Source organism: Etheostoma cragini, chromosome 8, assembly GCF_013103735.1.
Source record: "Etheostoma cragini isolate CJK2018 chromosome 8, CSU_Ecrag_1.0, whole genome shotgun sequence".
Classification (NCBI taxonomy): Eukaryota; Metazoa; Chordata; class Actinopteri; order Perciformes; family Percidae; genus Etheostoma; species Etheostoma cragini.
Window position 1 is genome coordinate 8,298,267 of NC_048414.1, and position 25,429 is coordinate 8,323,695.

Consider the following 25,429-nt stretch of genomic DNA (forward strand, 5'->3'; position numbering starts at 1 on the left):
CCATCAAAATCCTCATTTGCTTTTTGCCAAAAATCCGTTCAAAGATTGACGAGATGGTGAGCCCCATAACTGGCCGTTGATGTTTCAATCTATGAAAGAAGTACTAATATTAGCCACGGTAGGCGCGACGTGTGATAGTTTTACACTGATCCGGTTACTCTAATTTCCACACAGGACTAGCTACTGCCGAGTGCCACGTCCGGGCCAACGTGGAATCCTCGACGTCATCAGTTTGAATCAACTTTATCAACACACGGTATGTCTAAAGACAGTGAATTAAAATGCATGCGTTGTTTTTTTCCATACATATTCAAGCTGTTTTAGTCGTTTTATTAACAGAATATACCCTGCGCAATTTTTGTTGTTGTCCGTGTTTAGAAAAATGGAAAATGCTTTCATTATTTATTTATTTTGGCTTAAAAAGTCGGTCTTCACGCAGCCTTCAAAATGCAAGGCTGATTCATACCAGTAGATGTCTCTGTGACACAGATTTGATCATATTTTATCCTCTAGGAATTATCATAACCTTCTGTGAACCAGTCTGTGAACCTAGTAACATGGTTGATCGCGCTCGATGTTAACAGGTAATTTCAGAGCATAGTTTAGGGGAAAGGTAAAATTCATTAGTAGGCCTACCTAGGAAATTCCGTTGCACTGTTTTTAACTGTGTGAGTGTTTTCATTTCCTGTGAGACTGGAGGTAAGTAAGACAAGGAACATTTCCCACTGCACCTGGGGATTCCCATTTAAAAGCGTTGCACCCATTGAGTACACACACAGGTGGAGTCAAAACTGCAGCATGTGACAAGGTACAGACGTTTATAGAGCTGGTGTGCTTTGATAAGAAACCATATTTTCACAAAGGCTGTTATGGAGACAGGTCATTTTGCTGTGCCCGAACAAAGTGTGAGATATTGAGATATTTACCATGGAGCTCAATGGTACACTGAGGAAAGATCAGGTAGGCATTCATCATTTTCTGTGCGTGAATACATTCATTGCAAATGTAATCAACTGATAGGAGGGAAATGATAGGTATATTTCTAATAACATGTTTTAATTCTCTTTCTTAGATTGATGTTCTCTCTACTGAGTACTTAGTGTTACTCACTCCCAGGTAATACGCATCCTCATACTTGTTGTCTTTTATGCTTGATATACCCATCATGTTATTTATTTACCTCAGGAATTTCTATAGCAACCAGATCTTGGCATATAAACCTATTTTCAAATGGGTTGAACAGTAAGCCTATAATTCTATTATTATATCAGAAGAATAATACTTTTTATAATTTAAATGTTGCGATTGTGGAGAGGTTTGCCAAACCAGCAAGGCAACACTTAAAAGGAGGAGGCCTTATGTTTTCTTTCAGAATTTTGAGTTGTAGCTCACAGGATAGTTGTAGCTGCGTAAAACTTAAAAATGTGAACTCAGTCACCCTGCTGTTGTGTTTTTTGTTGATAAGGCTCTCGGTTTCTTTCTTTTGCTTGTGAAAAAGGAACGAAAACAATGAGAGAGAGGACCAACTTAAGTTAGTTAGTTTGTGATGAGCCAAGAGGACGGTTATGATTGATTGTCATTTTACAGTTTTTTTTTAATGCTGATGTCACACATGTGTCTGAGATAAGTTGTCCTAGACACTCCCGCTGGCCTGTGCAATAAACCAGTCTTGGCTCAGGCTTAGCATTGATGTGACCATGAGGTCACAACTTTGGGTTTCTAGTTTATTTTAAACCTTGTACACATTGTCAAGAAATGTACTAAAATGAGTGCAGTGTTGATATCATTTAGCTACAGCCTCAATGGTGTTGTCTAATACATATTTTTAATTAACTGCAGTGTGATTGGAAGTTTTTCTGTTCTGGTGGTTTCTACAGTGAGATGGAGGCATCTAAAAGAACAGGTGAGTAAGGTTGTATGTATGTATGTATATGCATGCCTGTGTGTCTACTTTTGGTAGCCTGTGTACTATATGTCATATTTTGATAGTTTGTTGATTTTGATTTGGTACAGCATGTTCCAGTGCAGGATGTTTATTGATTTTTGTTTTCTTATGCATCTCACAGATTTACAGCTACATTCTTTTTGGGCATGTGCTTACAGGTGCTCCTCCTGGTGCAGCTCGCCCTGGCAGACCTCCTGGCTGCTCTGATCCTGATGTCCACCAGTGTCATGAACAAAGTGAGCACTGACAACAGTGTAATCATCTGCCAATACAGCCTGCCACTGTCACTGGTGAGGAACAGTTACTTTCGCTTTCTGAGACTGTGAAAAGCCCGCCTTTCTCCCTTTTTACTAGCCTCTGTTCCCAAAATTAACAATGTTTTTGTCTGCTTAATCCTTAATTTCAGTGGGAAGTTTTAGTTTAATAATGTTATTAATACTTTATCTTTCACCTTCTTAATCAAGGAGAGAATATACTACTGTACAGGTTTTTGCACATACCTGTACATGTATAAATAGTAAGTTAAGGTTGTTCTTTCGGTTTATCTCAGCGAATAATCACCTGTGTAGGTGATAGGTTCCAATTACGTAGGTGAGGAGAAAATAGAAAGGAGCAGCTTGTTGTGAGGTTGCTGTTTTCTCTCTTTGTATTTTCAGTTAGATTTTTTTTTGTATTTGCTAGGTATTTGCTTTTTGTTTGTTGTTTTGTTAAAAAACACACCAGTTTTTGCACTTCTCAAGCTTCCTGACAGGCCCCACCACCTCATCGGCCTGGGCATGAGGTGGCAGTTTGACATAGACCTCTTACCCCCTGCGAGTAAATTATTTACTAGATCATTTACTGGTGGATGAAAGGGATCATATTCTTCCTAAATGAGGCAGGGAGGTTGAGAGAGGCTTGAATTAATACATGTACTGTACGTATCTGTAGTTTTCAGGGTTGAAAATAATCTTAGTGTCTGATCACATAACTGCAGGATTTTCCCAGGATTGTAACTGAGACGTGTCGCGTCTTTCTAGCAGTAAAATATGTCAAAACGTTTTGTTCTTTTTTGCATCTATTAAACAGAGTGGTTAGCAGTTTGCTGTGTCATGTCTTCACATATGCAAATGTCTACATTATTGCCTCTTTATTATTGATAGGTGACGTTAATAGTAGTTTGTAAGATTTAAAATGTTTCTGTAACTCTATTATAAACTGTATCAACTTAAATCTGACATTTTCTGAATTCACATTGTATTTTGCAGTGATGTGCGTTAAAGGCAGAGTAGATATTGATTTGACCTAAAACAAACAGAAAAGAATGTAATTTAGGAGCTAAAACACTATTAATCCCTTTCATTCAGTTCACATTGTGGCTTTCTTTCAAAATGCACATATGGAACTTATTATAAATATTTATTTAAAGCAAAAATAACTGGTTTAGCTTAGATTTCTGGTTGATAAAAGGGAAGGGGCCCCAAGTCTATACTAAATAATTTCATTGGTTGGCGTGTTGTTCTTAAAAAAAATCTAGTTGGCCGTAAACCCCAATCTAAACTTTCTTCAAACTAACTTTAAAAATGTATAGAGTACAAGGACGTAATGGGGCTCACATTGGGACCCGGCATTTACGCAAACAAAAACGAGTAATGTGGAAAGTAATAACTGATCAGATTGTAATCAGTTGGCATTTTGCATCATGGTATATTGTGCTATCTTTTATATTTCACAGTTGCATTTTGTTTGTCCGTTCTGTTTCAGACGTTTTATTTTATTTCATTTTTGCTGGTGGTTGTTTACGCATGGAATTCAAAAAATGCAATCCAAGGGTGGAGAGCGAGATCTAATGAGGATGAGGGTGGACAGGTGAGGCGTTTATTGGCATTTATTGGAGTTCACTGGGTATAATTTGTACAAAAAAAGTCTAATTTAACAAATTATTTCTTCTTACCTGTCTGGTTGATAGAGTCCCTGTAGAAGGAAGATAGTCGCTATACCTGTATATGCCCTTGTGTGGTAAGTTTGTTAACAACAGACATAATTTATGGACCCTAGTCCTAGTGCAAACAATTCAAATTCTGTAACTTTGTTGTCTAATATCACAGGTTGGTCCCCATTGCATTATACTTAGCATATGTGCTCACTCCCTTCGTAAAAACCACTCCAGTGATTCCAGTCCCTGGCAGATCATTGATTGTTCATAATAACAGTGAATACTGCACCAGGTGAGCACCCAAGCTTTATTATGAACTCCAAATAAGTTGCAGAACTGAAGTCTATTTTCTGCTTTTTTGACCTTGCTGATTTATTGTTTTTGCTCTCAGTTGTATTTTGTTCTTGCATGTCTGGCGTGATTCCTGTTCTGTTGCTGTGAGTATAAAACACATCATTTCTTGTATAATTATTATTATTTGAGCTATTTTACTTTATTTGATTGGTATTGTTGCATGTTGTATTTTATTAAATAAACATTTAGTTATAGTTTGTAGTGCATTTATGCTAACATGATTTTGTTTCTTCCCAGGAGAGAATTCATGACACTTTCATTAGAGTTGTTCTCGTCCTCATTGTGATATCAGTGATCTTTTCTTGCTCTGTGAGTAAACACCATTTACATTATTTTAAGAGGAATTTAGACATATTGTCAGTTAAAGGTTTGTCTTGTGAATTGGCTTTAAACATCCATGGAAACATAGTTATGATTTATAATTTTACAGTGCTATCTCTAGCCTTGAATAGTATATTTACATGGTCAAGCAAAATGTAATATCTTTTTTTCAGGTAATTTATTATAAGGTTGGCAAATGGTATGAAAGACATGAGCAGGAAGGGCTTTTTCCTGTGGAGGGAGATGGACGTTCAAGAAGGAGATTCAAAAGAGTGTTTTCTACTGCAAGAAATATGGTGATGGTCATCTTATTCTGCTGGACACCAGGTGCGGACACACACACACACACACACACACACACACACACACACAAACATTTCAAGCTTATGTAATACACTTTGTTAATTTGAAATCAACATCAGATTAATGCCTTTTGTTTCTTCTTGCTGTAGTGCTTGTACTTATTCTGCTGTCTACCCTGATGAATTGGACAAACATTGAACAACGCAGCCTATTTGCCTTTTACATGCTACAGGTAAGTTTTAGAAGAATGTAAATTCCATTGAGGGAATTAAAATATCATCTTTCGTTGTGTTGCAGGCTTTAGTATTGTTTTGTTTATTTCAGGCTGCAAGCGTGTCCCTGCAAGGCTTTCTAAACAGTATGGTGTACGCCTGGAGACGGCCCAACTTCAGGGAGGCTGTTCTCGGGGAGAATACACCCCTGCTGGCACATGAGCACCTGGCCTTCTTTGATGAATCACTGAGGAACTCATTGTGATTCAACTTTAGTTGTGTCTAAACACATTGAAAGACATTGTTGTGCTGCTGAAACTGGAGGAAGACTGACCGCAAGCCTGCACAGTTCATGACTTCCTGTCGATCTAGACTGAAAATCATTATATTTTCATTTGTGGTCCGTAAATAAAAAAGAAATAGAACTTGCATATAAAGGATGCACAACAACAGATTTTTTTACAAATTGAAGCAACTCATAGTTGTGTATAGTTTCAATTCAATTTTATTTATGTTATCAATTTATAACAAGAGTTATCTCAAGACAATTGGCAGATAGGGTAGGTCTTGACCACATTCTATAATTTACAAGGACAGTGCGACAGTGGCGAGGAAAAACTCCCTTTTAGGAAGAATCCTCGGACAGACCCAGGCTCTTGGTAGGCGGTGTCTGACGGGCCGGTTGGGGTTGAAATGAATAGTGGCAATAAGAGTCACAGTAAGATATAATGAAAAAGTGACTAAAAATAGTAGTTTTTAGTAGTTCATGGCATAGCAGGGCAATGCACGGCATTACAAGGCACAGCAGAGCGTAGCAGGGCACCGCAGAGTGTATCAGGATGTAACAGGGCATCGCAGGACCACAGCAACAGCTGCAAACATGATTTGGAGCCTTCCGGATCCAAGGAAACATGCTGGGGGAAAAGAACATAAGGACTGTGGGGAATGACTCCCCAGAACTAGGTTAATAACGGGGATTTCTGGGACATGGAAACACACAAAACGAAAAGATTAAGGAGAGAGGAGCTCAGTGTGTCAAAGGAAGTCCCCCGGCAGTCTAAAACTAATACGGAATATCAAAGGGGGACAGGGTACAGAGAGGAGCCTGGTCGGGCTATACTGCCCCGCCTCTCTCTAGTTTTATTATATTATTGATTATATGGTAAATAAATCTGACGACTGACAAGAAGCAGATGGGCCGGGTTAGGCAGACGCTGCGACTCGTCACTCCCTAACTATCAGCTTTATCAAAGAGGAGCGTTTACTCTTAAATTTGGCGATGGTGTCTGCCTCCCTAACCCAGAACGGAAGCTGATTCCACAGGAAAGGAGCCTGATAGCTGAAGGCCCTGGCTCGCATTCTACTTTTAGAGACTCTAGGAACCACAAGAACTCTGAATTCTTGGAGCGTAGTGCTCTAAGGCACTAAGAGCTGTTCAAGATAAGATGGTGCTTGACCATTTAGAGCTTTGTATGTCAGGAGAATGATTTCAATTTCAATTCTGGATTTTACAGGAAGCCAATGCAGAGAAGCTAATACAGGAGAAATATGATCTATTTTCTTAGTTCTTGTCAGAACATGCGCAGCAGAATTCTGGATCAGCTGGAGAGTCTTAAGGGACTTAAGACTCTACTAAGGGTATAGGAACATATTTGTTTGTATAAATGTGGACAAATGGACTTTTGGATAAAGAGTAGAATTGTGTTGTATTTATACTGTTCTAAAAGTGTTATTAATGTAGTGTTTTATTAAAATGTTGAGATGTCATAGAAAACCTTGGAATTATTGTGGCTTGTGATTTTCATTTCATTATGTTTTGTCACATGACGTTGCTGTTCAACGAGTTCTTTTCTTATTGACTGTTCAACTCAATTTGTATTATTACTATTAATCTGACTGTACATTAATTTCAGAGAGGAATGAGGAAAAACCTGTCCGGGTTACATACTCTGCATTTGCTGTTGTGTCATATCAGAAGCATGTGTCACATGTAAAGTTCAGTCTGTGGAGCATTTTATGATTTGGAACAGTGAGGAATGCTGAGTTGCTGCACACAAGAGAAGGAACATGATATCTGCTTTGTCATTCCTGTGTGCAACCACAACTGTATCTCATAAGGAATAATGTGTGGTTGTGTAACTGAGGGATATGAGGAATATATAGTAGTTCAGAAACAGACACACACACACACACACACACACACACACACACACAAACACACACACAGGAACAACAAACAGTACACTCTCATGTTAGAGTATCCTGAATGCCGTGTTAACGTTTAAGCATGTGTGTCTGTCTCTAAGTTGAACACCCTGTTAATGGTTGACAGACTGCAGGCCAACCGGTTGTTGTTTGAATAAGTGATTACTGGACTCACTCATTTATCTAATGTACTGTAAAATCAACTTGAGTTTATTTTCTTTGCTGAAGACCACACAGTCATCTACATGCTGTGGACATATTTAATGAAATATAAGGGTTATACATGACACAGGGTTTTTATTAATATAACAAATGGAGCACAACGAAAATTCTTTCAGGGAGACTTCTAAACTTAATCCCTTTTCTCTCTTTAAACTAAACAGCTGTTAGAGGCATTCACTTTTATTTTAACCAATCAGTTATTGTCATGAATTTCACGAGCCAATCACAGCATGACAATCCTGTTTTAAACGTGTCTGTCTCAGTTGTCCTCTCCGGCTAAGAGCACAACCCTCCTCCTCCCCTTGCTTCCCCTGTCTTCATCATGCACAGCTCCTTGGTCCTCCTCCGGCAGGCCACTGCAGTTGGCTCCTTGGTTTTCTTTAGTTAAGAAACAAACACCTTTACTGTATATGATAATAAGTCAAGCTACTATCACAGATCCAAATAATCACTTTACTATACTGTCAAAAGCCATGCAGCCTGCATTACCTGCACTTATTGACCTAATTGGAATTTATTTGAAGTTATCCATTTTATGATTTGAGATATTTTACATATTCCTGTAATAAAAATAAAGACTAGGCACCACAGTGTTACTGAAAAAGCAGTCATACTCAGCAGATATGCAGTACCTAGGGAAGACAGATTTGATAAATCTTCTTCCCTTTACTATGAGGCAAAGTTATGGCTTTTGGCCAGAACAGTGACACTCATGACCTATGTACACTATTTATTAGCTGTTTGTTCATACAGCATTTTTATTGTTTTGGTCATGTGTATAAAGTAGCCAACCAGTAGCTAAACCTTTTATTTTTTAGCACGACAGGACTCACAGGCATATATGTAGTGACAGGACTGCATGTTCATATTTGTCTGTATATGCATAGTTGCTCAATGAATTATCTGCCCAGTGAATTTTCTGAATATGATAAATGAACCTCACAGATGTGCTGACTAAACTGCATTGCTGTGGATTTCAAAATGTGTTCCATCCTCCAGCTCTAAGGTTACTGAAGTAGTTTGCCACACTGGCACACTGTTTACTGATTTCAGTGTATAAACAATTTTCACATTATCTGATTCTCATCCAGAAATCTCATTGGGATACAACATTTACAAAGCAGTCTATTAAAGCCATCTGTTAAAGGCCTATGGTATGCAAATGCTCATTTGTGGTCGTACCAGAAACTGATCTTGAATCAGTTCCTTAGCCTTACTGGCATTGACACCTTTTTTTTTTTTTTACAAGCCACAATAGCGACGGCATTATGGTTTTAACCTTGTGAGTCGGTGGGTGTAAGTCATCATGGCAAAATGTGGTCCAGAGATTTTTTACTGTAGCGGGAACGACCACAGAGACGATTTTGTGTACTAGGTGCCAGGTGTTTCTATTAATGATGGTCTGTGGATAGATTTTGTCACAATGATGGCGTCGCAAACTTGCAAGATGCAGTCACAAAACTTTACAGGTGTGTAGTTGAGATAAAAATGAGCCACTCCACTTTACGGCCGATTTGCTGTTGCGGTTGTTCTGTTCCCATCGCAAGATGGTCTAGCATATAGTTTTTCTTGAGACAAGTTGACATCCATCAACTATATTCAGTGTTTACAGCAAAAAAAGAAAGTGAAACATACTGTTTAAGGATATGCTTTCAATGGTAAATCGTTTGGGACTTCTCGTGGTTATATAACTTTATAAGGGAAGTTCCAACCAGCATACCTGTGTGGCACACATTCCAGAAGATTTCTGAACACACACACACACACACACCTCCCTCCTGGGAAGGATCAGTGGCAGCCTGACTTCTGATGGTCATTTTATATCTCTTTATTATCTCTATATCAAAGGCAAGATGATACTTTTCCTTAGCTATTGGTGCAAAAATGTACATATTCATTCTTAAATACAGGTAACCACAGAACTAACAGTTGACTCTTACAATGTTTGCTTCAAAAGTAATCACGCTTCCTCTTTCAAACATTGTTTCAAAACCTAAACACTGATTGAAAGCATATTTCAACAAAATCTATTACCTTCAAAGTAAATTGTATTTAGAAAAATAAAACAAGAACATTACACAGCAATATCATCTGTCTTCACTTTTACACGGATCACAAGTACAATAGCAACTCCCTGTCAGTGTTCGGGCAGAGTTGGCAGCACTTTCTAAAAGACCGCGTGTTTCCCAACCTCACTGTAAATGAGGCAAGAAAAACAAGAGAAGTCCTGGATTGCTTCTTTTTAATCATTGTTAATATAAAGAAGGTAAGTGAGACACATTTGCCCTAACCTCATGTCTCCCCTCATCTATAAATGTGCAGAGTTCTGCCCCCTGTAGTATCTCAACACCCCCAAAGTCAATAAGATGTTGGAATGCAGCCATTAAGTCTAAAGAAACCTTGTCTTTTCTTTTCAGAAGTCCATGGACAAGGATCTTTGCTGGGCCATTTCATAGTTCCCTCTTCGGCTTCCTGCTCTGCGTACATAAACATCATACCTTCCATCTTCATCCTCCTCTTCATCCTCTTCCATCACTCTATCCTGCCTTCCCAACACTCTATTCCCCATACCATGATGACCCTGGATTCGGCCTGGTTTCATACTAGGCCAGCTCGTCTTTCGCATACTACTGTTCAAGTCCCTGAGGGGGGGTAAGACGCTTTGGAAGTTCCCTTTGAAAGGGGGAAGCTCCATGGATCCCCTACCCAGGCCATGTTCAACTTGACTGGCTTTAATGGAGTTGACAGAAGCCTGAGAGCCACAGTGATGTTCATGAATGCAGCGGGAGCTTGATGAGGATCTCCTGAACGCCTGCAGGGACTGAAGTTCCTCTGATAACTCCCCGAGGTCCCCAGACATCTCCTAAAAAGTAATTTATCGTTACATAAAAGAAAACCACCATGAACAGCTAATAATGCATCAAAGTGATCAAACTAACCTTGTCTCTGAGAGTAAAGAGTTCATAATGTGGTGGGTCAAACACCTCCTGGAAGTCTCCCCGGTGGAACAGGTTATTCTTACGTACCAACACCTAACCAACACCAAATTATGATTGAACACACTCGATAAATGGGCAATTTCTATTTCAATTTTTTATGGAACGACACTAAATAATCTCCTTGTGACTATTACCTTCTTTCGTGGCTGTTTGACTTGCACCAGAATGGAGACGATGAGGAGCAGTAACACCACACCCGTAGACACACAGATTATTGTCCCGTGAGTCTTTGTGATATGGTGAAAAACACTTTTGGTCTTTTTCTCTGGATGAAGTATATGAAGAGAGTGACAAACAGATGACATGTAATGGACATTTACAGGCACTGAGAGTATATCACTCCATAATCTGTATCTTCGGTTGCCAGGAACATTTCAGAACCGTCACTTTAAGCCAGTTTTACTGATAAACAGCCATCTCAATCATTTGAGGTGATTAAGAGCCACTTAACCGCCAAAATGCAAGGTATTTAGTTGGAAAGGCATTAAAGATGATGAGATCATTGTTTTCCAGCCAAGAAGACATTTTGAATGAATGTTTTCGTCCTGCCCAAAATTTACCAATATGCACTGCATACAGGGGGCTGTGTGACTGTCTATTTTGTAGAAATAGAGCCACAAATCCTCAAGGACGCTCAATCTGACAAAACCAAGCCTGACCTGACATTAATTGTATTACACAACGCAACATAACTCATTGTAATATGACACAGCACAGAAGATTTTCTAAAGGAAGAATTACAAAGAGCTTTAGCACAACTGGTGTACCTTTGCAGTTGCCCTCATCCCAGGGAAAGACACAGTTTTGTATGCCATTGCACACCAGAGAAGTGTTGATGCACATGTTACTGTGGCAAAAGAATGCACTGCTTGAACAGGGTGCTGAAACACAAACACATGTGTATCAGTGTGTAATGCAAAAGGCTGACAAAGAAACCAAAGCCATTACGTAACAGTAAAAAAAGATTCTTGTAATTCTTGACCAGAGTTGTGTAACTGTGATTCCATTTATAAAGTGCTCACTGACTTTTTCTCTTTTTCAGAGATTACATGGAAACTCAGCATTCTTAATCCATGCATTTTCCAAAAGAGCTACCAAGATGATTTAACTAAAAAGCTACAGTATTGAATAGACACCACACGAGGGTGCTGCAATACATTTGTTTGCAATCATACATCAAATCCACATACTTTGCTTGCCCTGTCAACTGTAGAAAGTAAACAAAAGGGACAATGGTCAAATTGTCAGATGACACAGGTTAAGAGTCATCTGAGGGAGAAACTCACGGTCTGCAAAAGATGTGAACAGCATCCGGAAGCGGCTGAGACGGCTTGTCTCATCAGCCCACATTCTCACTACTCCCACACCGGTGTCCAGCATGACGTCATTAGCTACTGTGCTACAAAACTTGGCCTGCAAGAAACCACACACCGATTTCTCGTACAGTTTTGGATGTGTGGTCTCATTGAGGCCAAGGTCTGTAAAACAATTGCTACATATATAATTCAAACATTATAATAAATGGAGCATGTGTGAGAAGTAAAGAAAGATAAACCCTGTTGTGTAGCAGAAGGAGAGAAAAACTTAAGAGTATAAATGTGATACAATGTGCAACAAATTAAAATACATCTTATAAAGGGACTTTAATTTTACAGCCTGGATTAAATGTTTAGTGGTATTAGACATATTATACAAAATATTACCTTAAGGTCCTCAATGGCATTACTGCCATCATAAACAGCCACAAAGTTCTTCTTACAATCATTTGAGTTTTCCATCTGGTAATCCAAGAATCGCAGGTAAATCTGAAATAAGCCGGATATAATAATGACGGATATTTTGTACATGTTGTTAATTTTTTAATGCACCACAGTTTATTTTGCTTATTTATAGGAGTACATGTTTGAAGGCATTGCATTAAACGATAAAAAATAAATCATAATGTGCTAGCTTTATTGTATACATGTACGTATGTACACTGTTGAATTATAAATGTATATGTTTGCATCACACTGCTTGTGTACATATGTCACCCTGTGGGTGTACTGTCAGGGAATGCTTGATAATAAAAAAGGTAGAGTGCATGAATCTAGTTTTTTTTCTATACTGAGTAGTAATAAAATAAATAAAATAATATACTTTGTCTTCATGACTATGTAAAGGATATGGAACAAACACATCACAACATGGGTGGAGGAGATTTGTGTCCAATGAATCACTCCCCCTATTGTCAACTTGTGGAGAAGTATTTCTTTAAATCTCTTCTTAACTCTTACCTTTATTATACTTTTTCTTTATATGACCATCCAGAGCTCACTGATATGGATAATAGTAGGAAATACAGCTTATTCTGCTTTTGTGCATTAGATAACTGGAAAATTTTGTAACTTTAACATGCCACATGCCACACCCTACCCTGTTGTTTGTTGGGGCTTGTATGGTCCAGATGCAGTCCAATGCCTGGTCTGGCCTCACTTTATAGTCCTCCTCCACCTGACTGGAACGGATCAGGCCGTCAGCCCCAGACAGCTCAAACTGACAATCTGACGCATGGATAATGACAACAAGCAGATAAGAGGAAAACAAACACATATTAATCTAAAGATGTACAAATGAATTATTTGGGTAGGCTGAGCTGTGTGGTTGCACTACCTGGGATGGGGTTTAGGAGTCCTCCCACATGCAGATGAAATTCAGGATCTTTGGAGGGAAATCATAAGAACAGATATCACACAATGAGAGGTATCATCAGTGGAAGAACAAATATTTGAATACAGCGTTCAAAGACATTTTTGATCAAAGCACTGTTTGAGAAGAACAGTCGCACATTGAATGAGTACCAGGATGGTACAGTGACAACATTGCCAAGCAGGGATTAGTCACCTGCAGTAAAGCTGTACCGGACCCGGAAGCCAATCCCCTCCAGCTCTTCATCACTGAAAAAGCGGATCCACATGAAGCGTCCGCTAGAGAGAACGAGTCCGGGACTGGCTGAGCCACAGAAGCGATTGATGAGAGGCGAGAAGCTGAAGGGACCGTCTCTCACCTCAATGTGGTCGAAACGACACTCAAATGACGCTTCGATATAGAAGGTCTGATCGAACAGCAGCTCTATCCTCTGGCGGGGCAGGGCTGAGGGACGCAGAGCAGTGTGTCACATCTACTGCCACAGAGGGGATTCAGGGTTACAACCAGAGAATGGACAGTGCTGGAAAAGATATTTTCTTCTTTAACATTCATAACCAAGCATTGCTGTAGGCCAGGACTGTTTTGTGGGCTTCAGTAGCAATTATAGAGAAACTGATGCATGAAATGACAATTACGTTTGATGCAATCTTTGGTGAGCAGGCTAATAAGGATTGCACCGTGAATTTGTTTTTGCCTGCAAGCTTGTGGGGGAAACCTAGGCACTGGTTAGATATTGTAAGTACTCACTTTAAAAGAAAATATTGTTTCTAAAATAATAATAATAATAATCCTTAAATAATTATAATCCAAACATCACGTGTGACCAATTTAGGATGAGCAATGCAGAAGGAAATACCAACAACAGATCATTATAAATATAAGTGTTATTTTCAAATTTCCTTTCATTACGATCAGAGGAGTACGACCTAATTTAGAGTCAAAATCTGCATCACAGAAACTTGAATAGAAGCTCAAATTCGTTTCCCAGCAGTGACATTAGGGATATTATTAGGCTCAGGGGAATGTTGTTGGTTACCTTCCAGGACATACAGGCACTCCTTGTTGGGAGGGTATGTTTTTGGGTAGTTTGGGGAGCTGAAGGAGCCACCATCTGTGTTCCGCACCCAGTTTCCACAGTGATGAGATTGCTGCGGCCGTTGAGAGGGTCTAAGCCCTTTCGATCCTGCACCTCCATCTGTATGTATATTTAATTATGGTGCATCATAGTACAATTTGAAGACTATTGAAAGCAACTGTGTAGATCTCTTAAAGGAGTGCAGTGAATGCATCAATCTTACAGTACCTTTTGCCTTTTGTGCCAGAGCAAATCCCTCCTCAATGAACAGGATAAATACCCACACTGTAAAAGAAGCAGGCAGTGTGAGAGGGAAAGTCCAATCAAGGAATAAAGGAAACAGGAGCTTAGCAGGATTTCGGTTTCTGTTCGTTGACTGAGCTGAATCCCTGAATGTATATAAAAGGTCATCCGAGTGGAGTTCAAAAGGTTGGTTAAGGATCCGGTGCTTCCACCATCTGCTTGCTTAACTCTTCCTACCAGTTTTACATCCTCCCTTTTATTTCCCCCCCCTAAGGTTTATATGTAACAAAGAGGACAATAACTGTTGACAATCTGCTGTGCGCCATACTGTGCAAGGATTTCTTACAGAAAAAGTCTGGGGTTGGTGCTGTGACCCTCGACCAACTGCCACTTTCCTCGTTTGAAAGCCACGATGTCTCTCTCTCTCATGGGTGTTCCAAATTCTCTGGGTGGGCAGAGCAGAGAAAGTGGAGGTAACCGTGCTCCCTAGGACCTCATAAGAGGCAAGATTCCAGATCGGCTCATCTGAGCTTTCACTTTCTCAAAGGCAGAGCAAGATACCAAGGGTTTGGTTTACACCTATCGCCATTTCTAGCCACTGGGGGGCCATGGGCAGGTTGGGGGAACTCATTTTAATGTTAAAAAACCTCATGAAGTGAAATGTTCAAGGCTTGAGACCTTCAAATAAAATTGACCTACATAGAGTCCACCAAGTCCACCAGACCACTCAAATTTAGTTTTGAGTTTACGTCAAAGTAGTGTGTTGACATGTTGCTGTGAATGTCCACTCACAATCTGCAAGACGCACAACAGCAGTTATCATGTAGGCTGAATGTTTGTTGTAGGAGGCTGAGAGTTTGAAGGAACTAGTTTAAAACTTTTGAGACATTTTCCTTACCATTACTAATATCTGTTTTCTGTATCTCTCACATGGGCATCTAAAACATGTAATATGTATAAAGAAACCAGACTTCCAAACCTTCCAAATATGAATCTATAGAAAGCCTACTGTAACAATGTATTCTTTAAATTAACTGTTGGTAAAAATGACTACACTCCAGCTGACTGTCATGCCACTTCCCGGAAGAATTGAGTTTTCGTTCGTTGAATAAATCTATACCACTACCACAGAGACCATATTCTGTGTGGTAAGTAGTCTAAATGTTAAGTGTGTGTGTGTGTGTGTGTGTGTGTGTGTGTGTGTGTGTGTGTGTGTGTGTGTGTGTGAGTGTGTGTGTGTGTGTGTGTGGAGGAGGGACTGAGGCAGCAGCAGCCTAAATCCTTCTGTCCAGGCACAGAGCCATTTCTTATACTATCAATGGAGCCATAACATGCTGAGAAAACAGAGAGTTCCTACTTCTGACATGTGTTTATGTCTTTCTTGTAAAATGTGGCTTTACTTTTATACCAGAGTACATAGAGTGCAAGCGGGGAGCTGTCACTTCAGCACCAAGAAGCGTTACGGAGAACATTTTAACACAAAGAGATTAGTTTGGCGTTTTCTTGTTTTTTAAAAGTGTCTCCAGGATGTGAAAAAAATCCCTGCGTGTACTTTTTCCATCCAGAATCATTGTGATGTCATTATCATGTGTTTACTTTGTGCATAACATACAGATTGCGAAACAACATACACAATTGTGTCAAGATTCTGCCATGAGCAAGACATCTCGGAAATGGATTACCAAAGATTACAAACTCCCGCCTGTCTCTCTATAAAGCATGAAAATATGGATCGTTCCACTCACCTGCATGCATCCTCTCAACTGTCCGTTTTCTGGGGTTTGATATCGAACCAACTGTACATCCCTCCGTCATGGGTATGGGTTAGCGAATGTTACAAAATCCAACTTTCACCTTTTTATCCTAATATTAATGATCAAGATGGGAGAAGCTTCCGGGGCAAAAAGAGCTGATGAACTTCTGACTCATCATCAGCATTTTAGAATGAGGGAAAAAAAGTCAGATGAGGTCAATTTTTCAGAGCAAAGACGCGGTTCTTACAGAGCTCATGTCTGTGGCCTACCAGTCTGAGACTGATACTCCTCTCAAATACACGGAGGATCTGTCTGCGGCTGCTCGCGGGTTTAAGATTGGGTTTAGTTGGCGCGAGAAGGGGGAAGAACTTTTGCGCATGTGCATCATCATACACGAGTAGCCTAATGTACGATGTGATAATCCTCTCAAAGCCTGCACATTGATATATAACATTAACAATTCCCATAATTAAAAATGTAATGAAAATAGTATGAAACAGCTAGTGTCCAGAAGGCAAATGGACTCGCGCGCACGCACGCACGCACGCACGCACACACACACACACACACACACACACACACACACACACACACACACACACACACACAACCACACATGTACACACACACGCACACAAATACACCAACTGCTGTGCATAAATCAGTCACACACATACAGTAGGCCTACATTCCTGTGCATTGCCATTCTAAGAGGCAAAGCAGGGCAAATTCCCCGTTGTCTTCTATTCTCATTTTTTCTAGAAGGACACATGGCGCCCAAAGCCTAAAAAAAGCTGGCTATAGCTGCAGAAAGATGAAAATGGAAGCCAAGACTTGGTGGGATAGATATTTTCTTGTGTTGTGTTGCCATTAACAGCCTAACCTGACACCAGGTCCACTGGCAGATTTGTGCCTCTGAAGCTGATTGCAACCGCTTTAAATCAGCGACTTTAACAGATTGTTATTAATTTAACTTTTATTTAACAAGGTAAGTCAATTGAGAATAATTCTCATTTGCAACGACAACCTTTCACATTCACGCAGTTACACATTCATACCTGGAAGATGCCCAGTACAACCACAGTCTGATCTGCTGGCCACTGAGCAGCGCCACTGCGGTTGGTGTTAAGAACCTTGCTCAAGGGCACCTCAGTGGTAGTAATGATCATTTTCCCCACCCAGGTTTTTTTTTTTTTTTTATTGGTCCTGGGACACGTTCTCATGTCCCAGCATGCTGTTTATAAGTGTTTGTAATCTTGAAAGAAAAACATTTGGTTACAAAAAAATACATCTAGTCAAGAGTAAAGTATACTAAAATAAGGTACAACAACCTGATCTCTAGCACAGTTGTTCTTGGTTAGCCTGCATTTTACCACAGCTACTCACACAAGCAACAGATTTAGCCTTCCTCAATTATGTTTATTAATTATGTACTGTATGTTGGAAAATTCTATTTATTTGTATTGTCTATTTCTAATGAAAATGAGCTTATTTCCTTTCCTGCTCCTTTGAATTTCTGGCTCTGAAAGCCCAGGAGCCATATTTTCAAAGTCTCCAAGGCCGTCATTATTTAGTAAGTTGGAACCAATTTTTCTTCAGCAGTAACAGCCAAGGTGATTTAACAAAATGTACATTATGTGCGATCATAAATCATCATTGCATCATGTGAGCCTGTGCATAAAATTGACACTATTCTCTTGTGATTGATAATCAAGTGAAAATGTTGCTGCTGAGATGCATTAATTATTTAATTCCTGGAGTGCGTGTGCTTTGTAAGGACTGCTGGGACACAGCATCATCCTGATCTGTGTGACATTTGAACTGCGGCGGAGAAAGAAGAAGTCTACAGATTACCAGATGCCACAGCTGTCAACCATCACTGTTTGTTACTATCTGTCTGTCTTTCTGTCTGTCTGTCTGTCTGTCTGTCTGTCTGTCTGTCTGTCTGTCTGTCCGACTGACTGTCTGTCACTCATACAGTCACTTAAACACACGTTCAAACTGGCAAACTGATACACCTCTGTTTACTGCACATCAAAAGTGCTAAAATCTGCATGTGTTGCTATGACAACCATGCTGGTGTCTTGCCTCCTTCTTTTAAGGCAATCAGGGACCTGGAAAGCAGAAGCTTTAGGGGGTTTAACAGATAAAGGGATCAAAGTGAAACAAAAGACTAAATGTTTTTACCTGTGCTGCTGCAGCTGGTGCTAAAGGGAGCGCTTTGTGTTACAGTAACCCACAGCTAATTGAAAGTTTATTTTTTAATGTTTTTTAATGTTGTTAAAGCTTTATTAATTTGAGGCGTCCTTGAGGTCTTTTATTTGCTTTCACTATCAATGCACATCACTGCAACCCTGTCATTTTCCTGAATAAAGTGCTCTGAAAAACAAGTCTTTCATGTGCTGGATGTGTGTGGGCTCTCTCGGTAAGAACTGTTCAACAAGCTAGAAGTTAATGATATGAACGCAATGTTCCCAACATAACTAAATGGCCTATTTCTACATGTACTGAATAAAAACAAGTTGCCATGTTATTAAAATACATCTTGTACTTAGTGAAATGCAATTGAAGCTATAAAGGAAACTATCATAATTACCTTCGGAAAAACATTACATCTCTTCTCAATCATAAGCTTTGAATCAGTTTAAAATAGGCCGCGTAATTACAATGTTTAGGCAATGTTCACATCATCAATTCTGCATTAAACAGCCACTAGAAAACCTTTCATTCAAATTACATCAAATATTCATATTTTTTGTTTTTGACACATTAAACACATGCACGCATATATGTAACCACAATTATAGAGTTTTTTTTGCCCTTGTAACAACAGTAAGGCGCAAGGTTGTACTAAATTAAAACTGTAAACAACTGTACAGTGGGACATTACCTCAATGCCAATCAACAAATTTTCACATAATCATCAAAAGCACTAACATTTATTTCTTAAGCAGCAGACTTGTGTATTACTGTATTTGTAAGTCAACTGTAATGTAAGGATAATCAGACATTTTTTGTAATGTCACAACCTTTTTTGGCAACCACCAAAAGAGCTTAGAGGCAAAAAACTGGAACGGGGGTTAATGAATCCCAAATTCTTCATGATTATAATTAGCATTTTGATTTGAGTCTTAAGCAGGCAAGTAGTTGCTCTTATTAGCGTGTCCTCAAGGATGAAATTAGCATCTATTAGCATTTCATTTGGCAGAATCTATGGTTGAGTGAGTCAGGTGACATGTATGAAATACTGCCTCAATTCTTTCTTTCTTTTTTTCTGGTTGTGAAAGGACAAGATGAGTCATTGAAAATGATTGAAAATTTCTGGAAAAAAAAACGATGATCTTTTTAGGAAAAGGGTCATCTTTAAAGTCAGAGATTGCACAGCAGGACATTTCAGGCGGTTCAACAGCAATGTGTAACAAAAGGGTCAGGAGGTCCCAGGTGCTCTTCAATTATCTGCAAGCACACTTCCATAGTAATACACTATGTGGTCGTGCTTTGAATCCATGCCACTGTTGCTTGATCTGCTCGGTACAGGAAGAACAAGAGATTGGTGAATTTAGAAGAAAAGCACTTTTATCAGCTTCCAAGGAAAAGTCATTAGGTTACTACAAGCCTGTGACCTACAAGACCCAACTTTAACAGGGTGGAACAGATTACTGCGTCCCAGTGACTTCTTAGTTATCATCACATTGATTTGTCTGTGTTTTTTTTTGCAGCAGATTGTATTGCGTTTGCTATGGGCATTTGATGTCACAACTGTAGATTATGTCATAACTAATCACCCTGATGCACATCCCACTGTGTTCAATCCTTAGCTGAAGAAGTAAAAACAGGTAGTAATCCAGTGCAGCAACAAAAGCCTTTACTTTGATGTACCAACAATATGGCTTTTTCTTTAAGGTACCAAAGACAGTTCATCAAAAACATTATCTACACAGAAGTTTGACTTGAAATGTAATAATCCTCGTGGATCTTTCTTAGTCAGCTTAAGTTTCAACGCCAGACTGCCCCAGGAGTCCCAGTCAACAAGCGTTAACAAAAATATCCCAATCCTGGGCAGATTTAGACTTATACGATATCATGGAGCAGGAAGAGTGGATGTTAAACTCCACTCTTATCTCCGGCACATATGACAACAGATTATATGGAGAAAGACAGAAAAATGACATCATTAGACAAATGTCCAAAAAAAACTATCCTAAGCCATCAAGACAATGCTAAATCTATTGTAAATCAAAAAGAAGCTTGGTTCATTAAATTTAAATATTTAAGATCACTAGCTCCCTATCTAAATTTCACCTAAATCCTGTGTTTTTGGTTAATTTATATCTCTTCTTCTATTTTGTTTATGCTCAGCCCCAGCTCCCATTAGGTGCTGCATCTCTTCTGTATTAATATAAATCTCTATGGTTTGTTGTGTGTGATGCATGCCTGATATCTTCTCAGACCAATGCATCAGAAGCTTCACAGGAAAACACACACACACACACACGCACACACACACAGTTTTGCAGAAACCTTTTGCAATCCTTTTGTGTCACGCCTCTAGATGCAAAATCATTTACTCACTTTGCTCCCTCTATTATTTTGTTCATTTTGAGATCAAAATTCAACTGCATCATTTTACAAATGAATATTTTGAGTGGCGCAATGCTCTTTTGTTATTCAGATCCCTATGTCACCTGAGAATTTGCTCCCTAAAGTATTTTCCTTATTTTCATAGATGTGAAGAAAACCAGGATTGTATCCGTGTCACAAAGAAACGTTTTTAATAGGCCTAACAGGCAATATTATGTACATTCTGATTACACACATCTGCAGTTTGCGCATCAACAATGTACATAAACCAGACTGTCTATACACAGTCTATGTCATGAACACACTGAATGAGTACTGAAAGATTGGGCTTTGTGTCTTTGAACATGATTTTATACTGGGAGGGCTCCTGTGTGTTTTGCAGCAAACACAGCCGTAATCACTTCCTCTTTTCCTCAGGTATCAGGCTGTCTGTGTGTAAAGTCAGACATTGTGAAGTTGTTTGTGTGTCCTTTTAATATTGTCCTTGTTAACATAATGAGAGGATATATTATGTATCTGCCAACAGATGACATCCCTTTCTGACCCTTTTAATATCTTCATTCAATTGAAAGATTCTGCTTTTCCTAAATCTCGCTCTCTTATGCCATGTTTCTGGGCCAGATGGCCATGATGACCTTCACTCAAAACAGGGTTAAGCCTAAAATGACAACTAGAAGTCTGGTTCTCTTCAATTAAGCTCAAGAGGTGGCCATGAAAACCAAAAAGACAAATGACAGACTGAGCTTTTGCTGAAGTTGTTCATGACCAATCCAACTTGTGTTTTCTACAAAACAGCTTCTCAATAAACAAAAATCAACATTATGCCTTATTCAAACTGTACGCAAAATGTAATGGGGTCATGTGTGGGTCAGTGTGTTCTGAAATATAAAAAATGAGGCTTATTACAATGTTCATCTTATGACAATTCTGACATCCAAATCAAATAAATGGCAAACAAAACTGCAGTGCTGATGCTCTCGTGTCAGTACGTTCAGCAAACATTTTGGCCATGTTCAATCCACAAATTCAGCAGCAAGTCAAGTAAAGCAGTGACAAGCTTTACTCCATCAGCAAACAGAAATCTTCTTAGCACGGCTTGATCTGTGGATGTGGCAGGAGGCCTGGAGGAGGATGAGTTCAATGCTACTTTAGGTTCTTCATATATTTTAATGTTAAATTTGAATGCTAACGTTTAAATACTTTTTTTATAATTAATTTAATAATTTGACAACAATGGTAATGAGCTACTGATAATAAGTCAAAGAAATATATATTTCTCTTGAGAGATGGGTTGCATTGCAAAATAACTGTTTGTGACCCTCGTAGGGTGGGTGGTTCACTGGAGACCAACTCATTCTGGTCATAGAATTCTCAATTTGAGATTGTTGGAATTTTCCAGTTTCCGGCGGTGTTATATAAAAGGAAAATGCTATGTGAATTTCAAAATGTAGGTCAGTAATACAGTTATTTTAAAAAAAAATGCCTCTATTGACATCTGCTGTAAATGACAATAATATGGTGGGAGATTTTGAGGATTTCTTTTTCATTTGATACCAGTTCAGCCCTCTGATTAATTGTCATTCCTAAAATGCGCTGAACTTGAGAGCTTTAGGGGAAATGACATTGTGCCTGCATCTGGCTGTTAACATTCTCTTTGCCTTGAGGATTTTTCCCCTCCCATTCCCCCCACTTTTTTAATTTAGTCAAATATACAAAGCTGGTATTTGCAATCAAGGCCTAAGTACTTCAGAAGGGGATTTAGAGACATAATTAAAAGGCTGTGTGGGTGAAGGCAGCTTTGAAACAAAGTGTCAGAAAGTGAGAGTCTGATACAAGGTTGTTTGGAACACCAGAGATTGAAAAAGGGCCACACAAGGACTGAGAGAGAGGAAAATAGGGAACAGTGAGAAAAACTAGACAAGCATGGATTATGCCTCTTTCGGCCAGTAGGAATAAGGCACACAGGGTTAAAAGCCATTGTGCTTTAGTATGTCGACACATACAATGCATTTAAAAAAAAAAGAGTGTTGTTTTATGTTACTGGCATAAAGATGCCAAATGTGAGGAACAGCAATAAGTACCAAAATATTTAACCACAGGCTACTGCAAATGTGGATGCAGAACAGAAAGGCCAGGGTGAGAGGTGGATGTGGATGATCAGACTTTACATCACAGTTTTAATTATACAGCGCACTAGTGCATCCCTGATGAATTTCTAACAACGATAACCTGTACAGAGTGTGTTTATGTGTGTGTGTGTGTGTGTGTGTGTGTGTGTGTGTGTGTGTGTGCGCGTGTGTGTGTGTGTGTGTGGTTCTGTGTCTGCTGGTACTATTGCAGGAGATGGACGTGTATGGGGGGAGGGAGAGGGAGGGAGAGAGATTTGTAAATCATAGTTGAACAACCTGTGATTCAATAATAGTGGTAGGCTACATTTTCTGATAAACACCTGAGGACCCATACAAACCAAACTTACTTTTATAAAATGTCTTATTATAAGACAGTCTTTGCCTAATTGTTCCAATTCATTAAGTAGCCTATTAGCATTTCATACAAATTAAAAGAGAGATAAATGAGGTCAAAATAAAATTCTCCTAATGGAAGAACTTTGGAACTAGTGCGACACAGTAGCCTACCCAGGTAAATGTAAACAAATTAGAATTGTTTTATTAAAAACAATGCTTTTGTGTGAATCGAATTTTGAAGTTAACATTGTGTTTTGTAACGCATTTAGCACCTTGTCCGCTAAGTGGCGCTAAAGCTAAAGACTCGACCAGCCATTGTGGTCACGTCACGTGATTTTAACAATTCCTCTTCACTAAATGGTGGATAATACGGATAATAGAATTCTCCATACCAACTGACTCTAATAATAGCTGCTTCGTACAGATGTACAAATGACGTAAAGTTTTAAAATATAGCGCCAACATGTCAGAAAGGCACCGCCGGGTGCTGCCGACATGGATGGCGAAGAAGGAAGACGACGTGAAAAAGGAGCCGCTGAAGAGCAGGAGAAGACAGAAAACTACACGGTAGTAAATAAAATATCAAGACAAAACCTCAGTTTTTTGCTTCAGTTAAAGCTCCTTAAGTCATTTTGACTAACACATATGTGTGGCATTGTTTTCAGGGCTGCTTTCTACTGTATGAACGAGAAGGAGCTGGTAGAGGCAGCTGTTTCATATCTTTCCAACGCTGCCTGCCCGGACGTTGATCTCCTGACTGACCAAAAGGTGGCGTTGTTTCTCTCTTCTTTAACGTTTGAATTGAAAGCCTATCAAAATGAAAACATCCAAATGTTATTCGCAATGTTCAGATTATGTAAAACAATCAAAAATTTTAAATGAATGTATAATATGATACACAATTATATTTGAATCATGGTACAGGTTATTGCTTTTTCAAGTAGCTTACATGCAAAACATATGTTGTCCACTTAGTAGTATACCTGTGTGTGGCCCCGGTCTGTGCCTCAGATAAACTTACATGTGGAAAAAGTCACAACAACAACTTTTAAATCATATCTCACCATTTGAGTAGTGGATGTAAAATGCTATTCCCTATAGCACTGTGTAATACATAGAGTGATTGACCTCCCCACACAGGTTGAAGACAAGGCAGTAGATACCCCTGTGAAAATAAGGGAGAACACTGCCACTTCCAAGGCGATAGCAAAGCTGGGGACTTTAGAGGAGGAGTCCTCAGACTGCAATGATGCCCCGGAGAAGACGTATGTTTCAGAAACGGACTCAGACATTACAGAGGTGGAAACAGTGCCGTACACTAGGAGCCCGCAGCATCAGGGACCTGGGGGTCAGAGGTCAGCATCAGTAAAGGATCATGCTGGTCTTGTGAATGTTGGACTGGACGCTGAGGTAAAAGAGGAGCACTCACAGATGCAAGCGGAGGAAGATGATGCTATGCGGCTTGTGCGAGAAATCTTTTTCACCTGACCACTGAAATTGAGAGAACTGATCCTTTAGTTGATGTCACTGACAGGGATGTAACATTTGGCACAACTCCTCAGACAGTGGATGGAATGACTGATTCCTTAAAGTTTTTCCTTTAAGTTCCCAAAGTTTTTGCATCAACATGAGGTGTATACTTCTGACTGCAGCATCTAAAATCCAATTTTCTGTGAGAAAACGTAATTAAGCATCATAGTGTGTTAATGGAGTTTCTACCGTGTATCCTTTACATCCCACCGTATTGTTACACTGTCTGTATGTATGTACATACGTGAATGAATGGAAATTCTTTTAACACAGATAACGTGGTATTTTGTTTTGTATAGTTTAAACTAGATTTGTGAAAAAATAACACTTCACTGAAAGCTTAAACCAGAAAGCCAAAAATGTATGTTATTCTTTGATAACTAATGTGAAACTGACAGCAGCTGTGGTAATGTTAAAGTTCACCACCCAGAGTTGTAGTAGTTAGAGAGATATGCTTCAAGCAGAAGACTAGTGCTTGCATGAGCAAAAGTACTGAAAACTTGAAACTGAGTTTTTATTTCATACACACCATACTTTAGTGTAGTATTCGACTGTTGCCTTTTTGTATCCAGGTATTCTGCTGATGTCACCACAGCTTAAAGAGGCACATTGATATT

The 25,429-nt window shown here is 39.2% G+C and overlaps 4 protein-coding genes and 1 long non-coding RNA gene across 8 annotated transcripts in view; 3 read left to right on the top strand and 2 right to left on the bottom strand.

Annotated features, from left to right (window-relative positions):
• The window catches only part of LOC117949594 (ADP-ribosylation factor 5), a 31,157-nt gene extending 30,916 nt beyond the window's left edge, over nt 1-241 (bottom strand). For both annotated transcript variants that reach the window (XM_034879978.1, XM_034879977.1), the window contains exon 1: nt 1-241. In XM_034879978.1, coding sequence (XP_034735869.1) covers nt 1-67 — 67 coding nt within the window. In that variant the 5' untranslated portion in view covers nt 68-241.
• A 303-nt stretch (nt 242-544) lies between these two features.
• Nucleotides 545-5,460, top strand: si:dkey-30c15.2 (uncharacterized protein LOC558938 homolog). Of its 2 annotated transcripts, none has more exons than XM_034879807.1 (12): nt 545-584; nt 1,073-1,116; nt 1,840-1,903; nt 2,104-2,235; nt 3,689-3,793; nt 3,894-3,943; nt 4,033-4,152; nt 4,252-4,297; nt 4,452-4,523; nt 4,709-4,862; nt 4,988-5,070; nt 5,163-5,460. In XM_034879807.1, the coding sequence occupies exons 4-12, from the start codon at nt 2,158-2,160 to the stop codon at nt 5,313-5,315; spliced, it is 861 nt and encodes a 286-aa protein (XP_034735698.1). In that variant the 5' UTR covers nt 545-584; nt 1,073-1,116; nt 1,840-1,903; nt 2,104-2,157; the 3' UTR covers nt 5,316-5,460. The 2 variants fall into 2 exon arrangements, with proteins under 2 accessions (XP_034735698.1, XP_034735697.1); XM_034879806.1 differs by lacking the exon at nt 545-584 and adding an exon at nt 647-960.
• Nucleotides 5,461-9,277: 3,817 nt separating this feature from the next.
• On the bottom strand, nt 9,278-16,570 carry neto2b (neuropilin (NRP) and tolloid (TLL)-like 2b). Its single transcript, XM_034879139.1, has 13 exons — nt 16,228-16,570; nt 14,468-14,524; nt 14,201-14,359; nt 13,360-13,608; nt 13,129-13,176; nt 12,892-13,019; nt 12,180-12,281; nt 11,763-11,889; nt 11,244-11,357; nt 10,611-10,741; nt 10,417-10,509; nt 9,874-10,340; nt 9,278-9,828 (listed from the first exon to the last, which is right to left on the bottom strand). The coding sequence occupies exons 1-12, from the start codon at nt 16,295-16,297 to the stop codon at nt 9,891-9,893; spliced, it is 1,728 nt and encodes a 575-aa protein (XP_034735030.1). The 5' UTR covers nt 16,298-16,570; the 3' UTR covers nt 9,278-9,828; nt 9,874-9,890.
• LOC117949122 lies at nt 11,585-25,429 on the top strand. The gene is made up of 3 exons (XR_004657627.1): nt 11,585-11,597; nt 15,570-15,575; nt 24,785-25,429. It is a non-coding gene; the product is annotated as an uncharacterized LOC117949122 (long non-coding RNA).
• si:ch211-127m7.2 lies at nt 23,602-25,429 on the top strand. Of its 2 annotated transcripts, XM_034879148.1 has the most exons (4): nt 23,602-23,849; nt 23,948-24,050; nt 24,423-24,434; nt 24,483-25,429. In XM_034879148.1, exons 1-4 carry the CDS (start codon nt 23,746-23,748, stop codon nt 24,768-24,770), a joined length of 507 nt encoding a protein of 168 aa, XP_034735039.1. In that variant the 5' UTR covers nt 23,602-23,745; the 3' UTR covers nt 24,771-25,429. The 2 variants fall into 2 exon arrangements, with proteins under 2 accessions (XP_034735039.1, XP_034735038.1); XM_034879147.1 differs by having other exon boundaries at nt 24,423-25,429.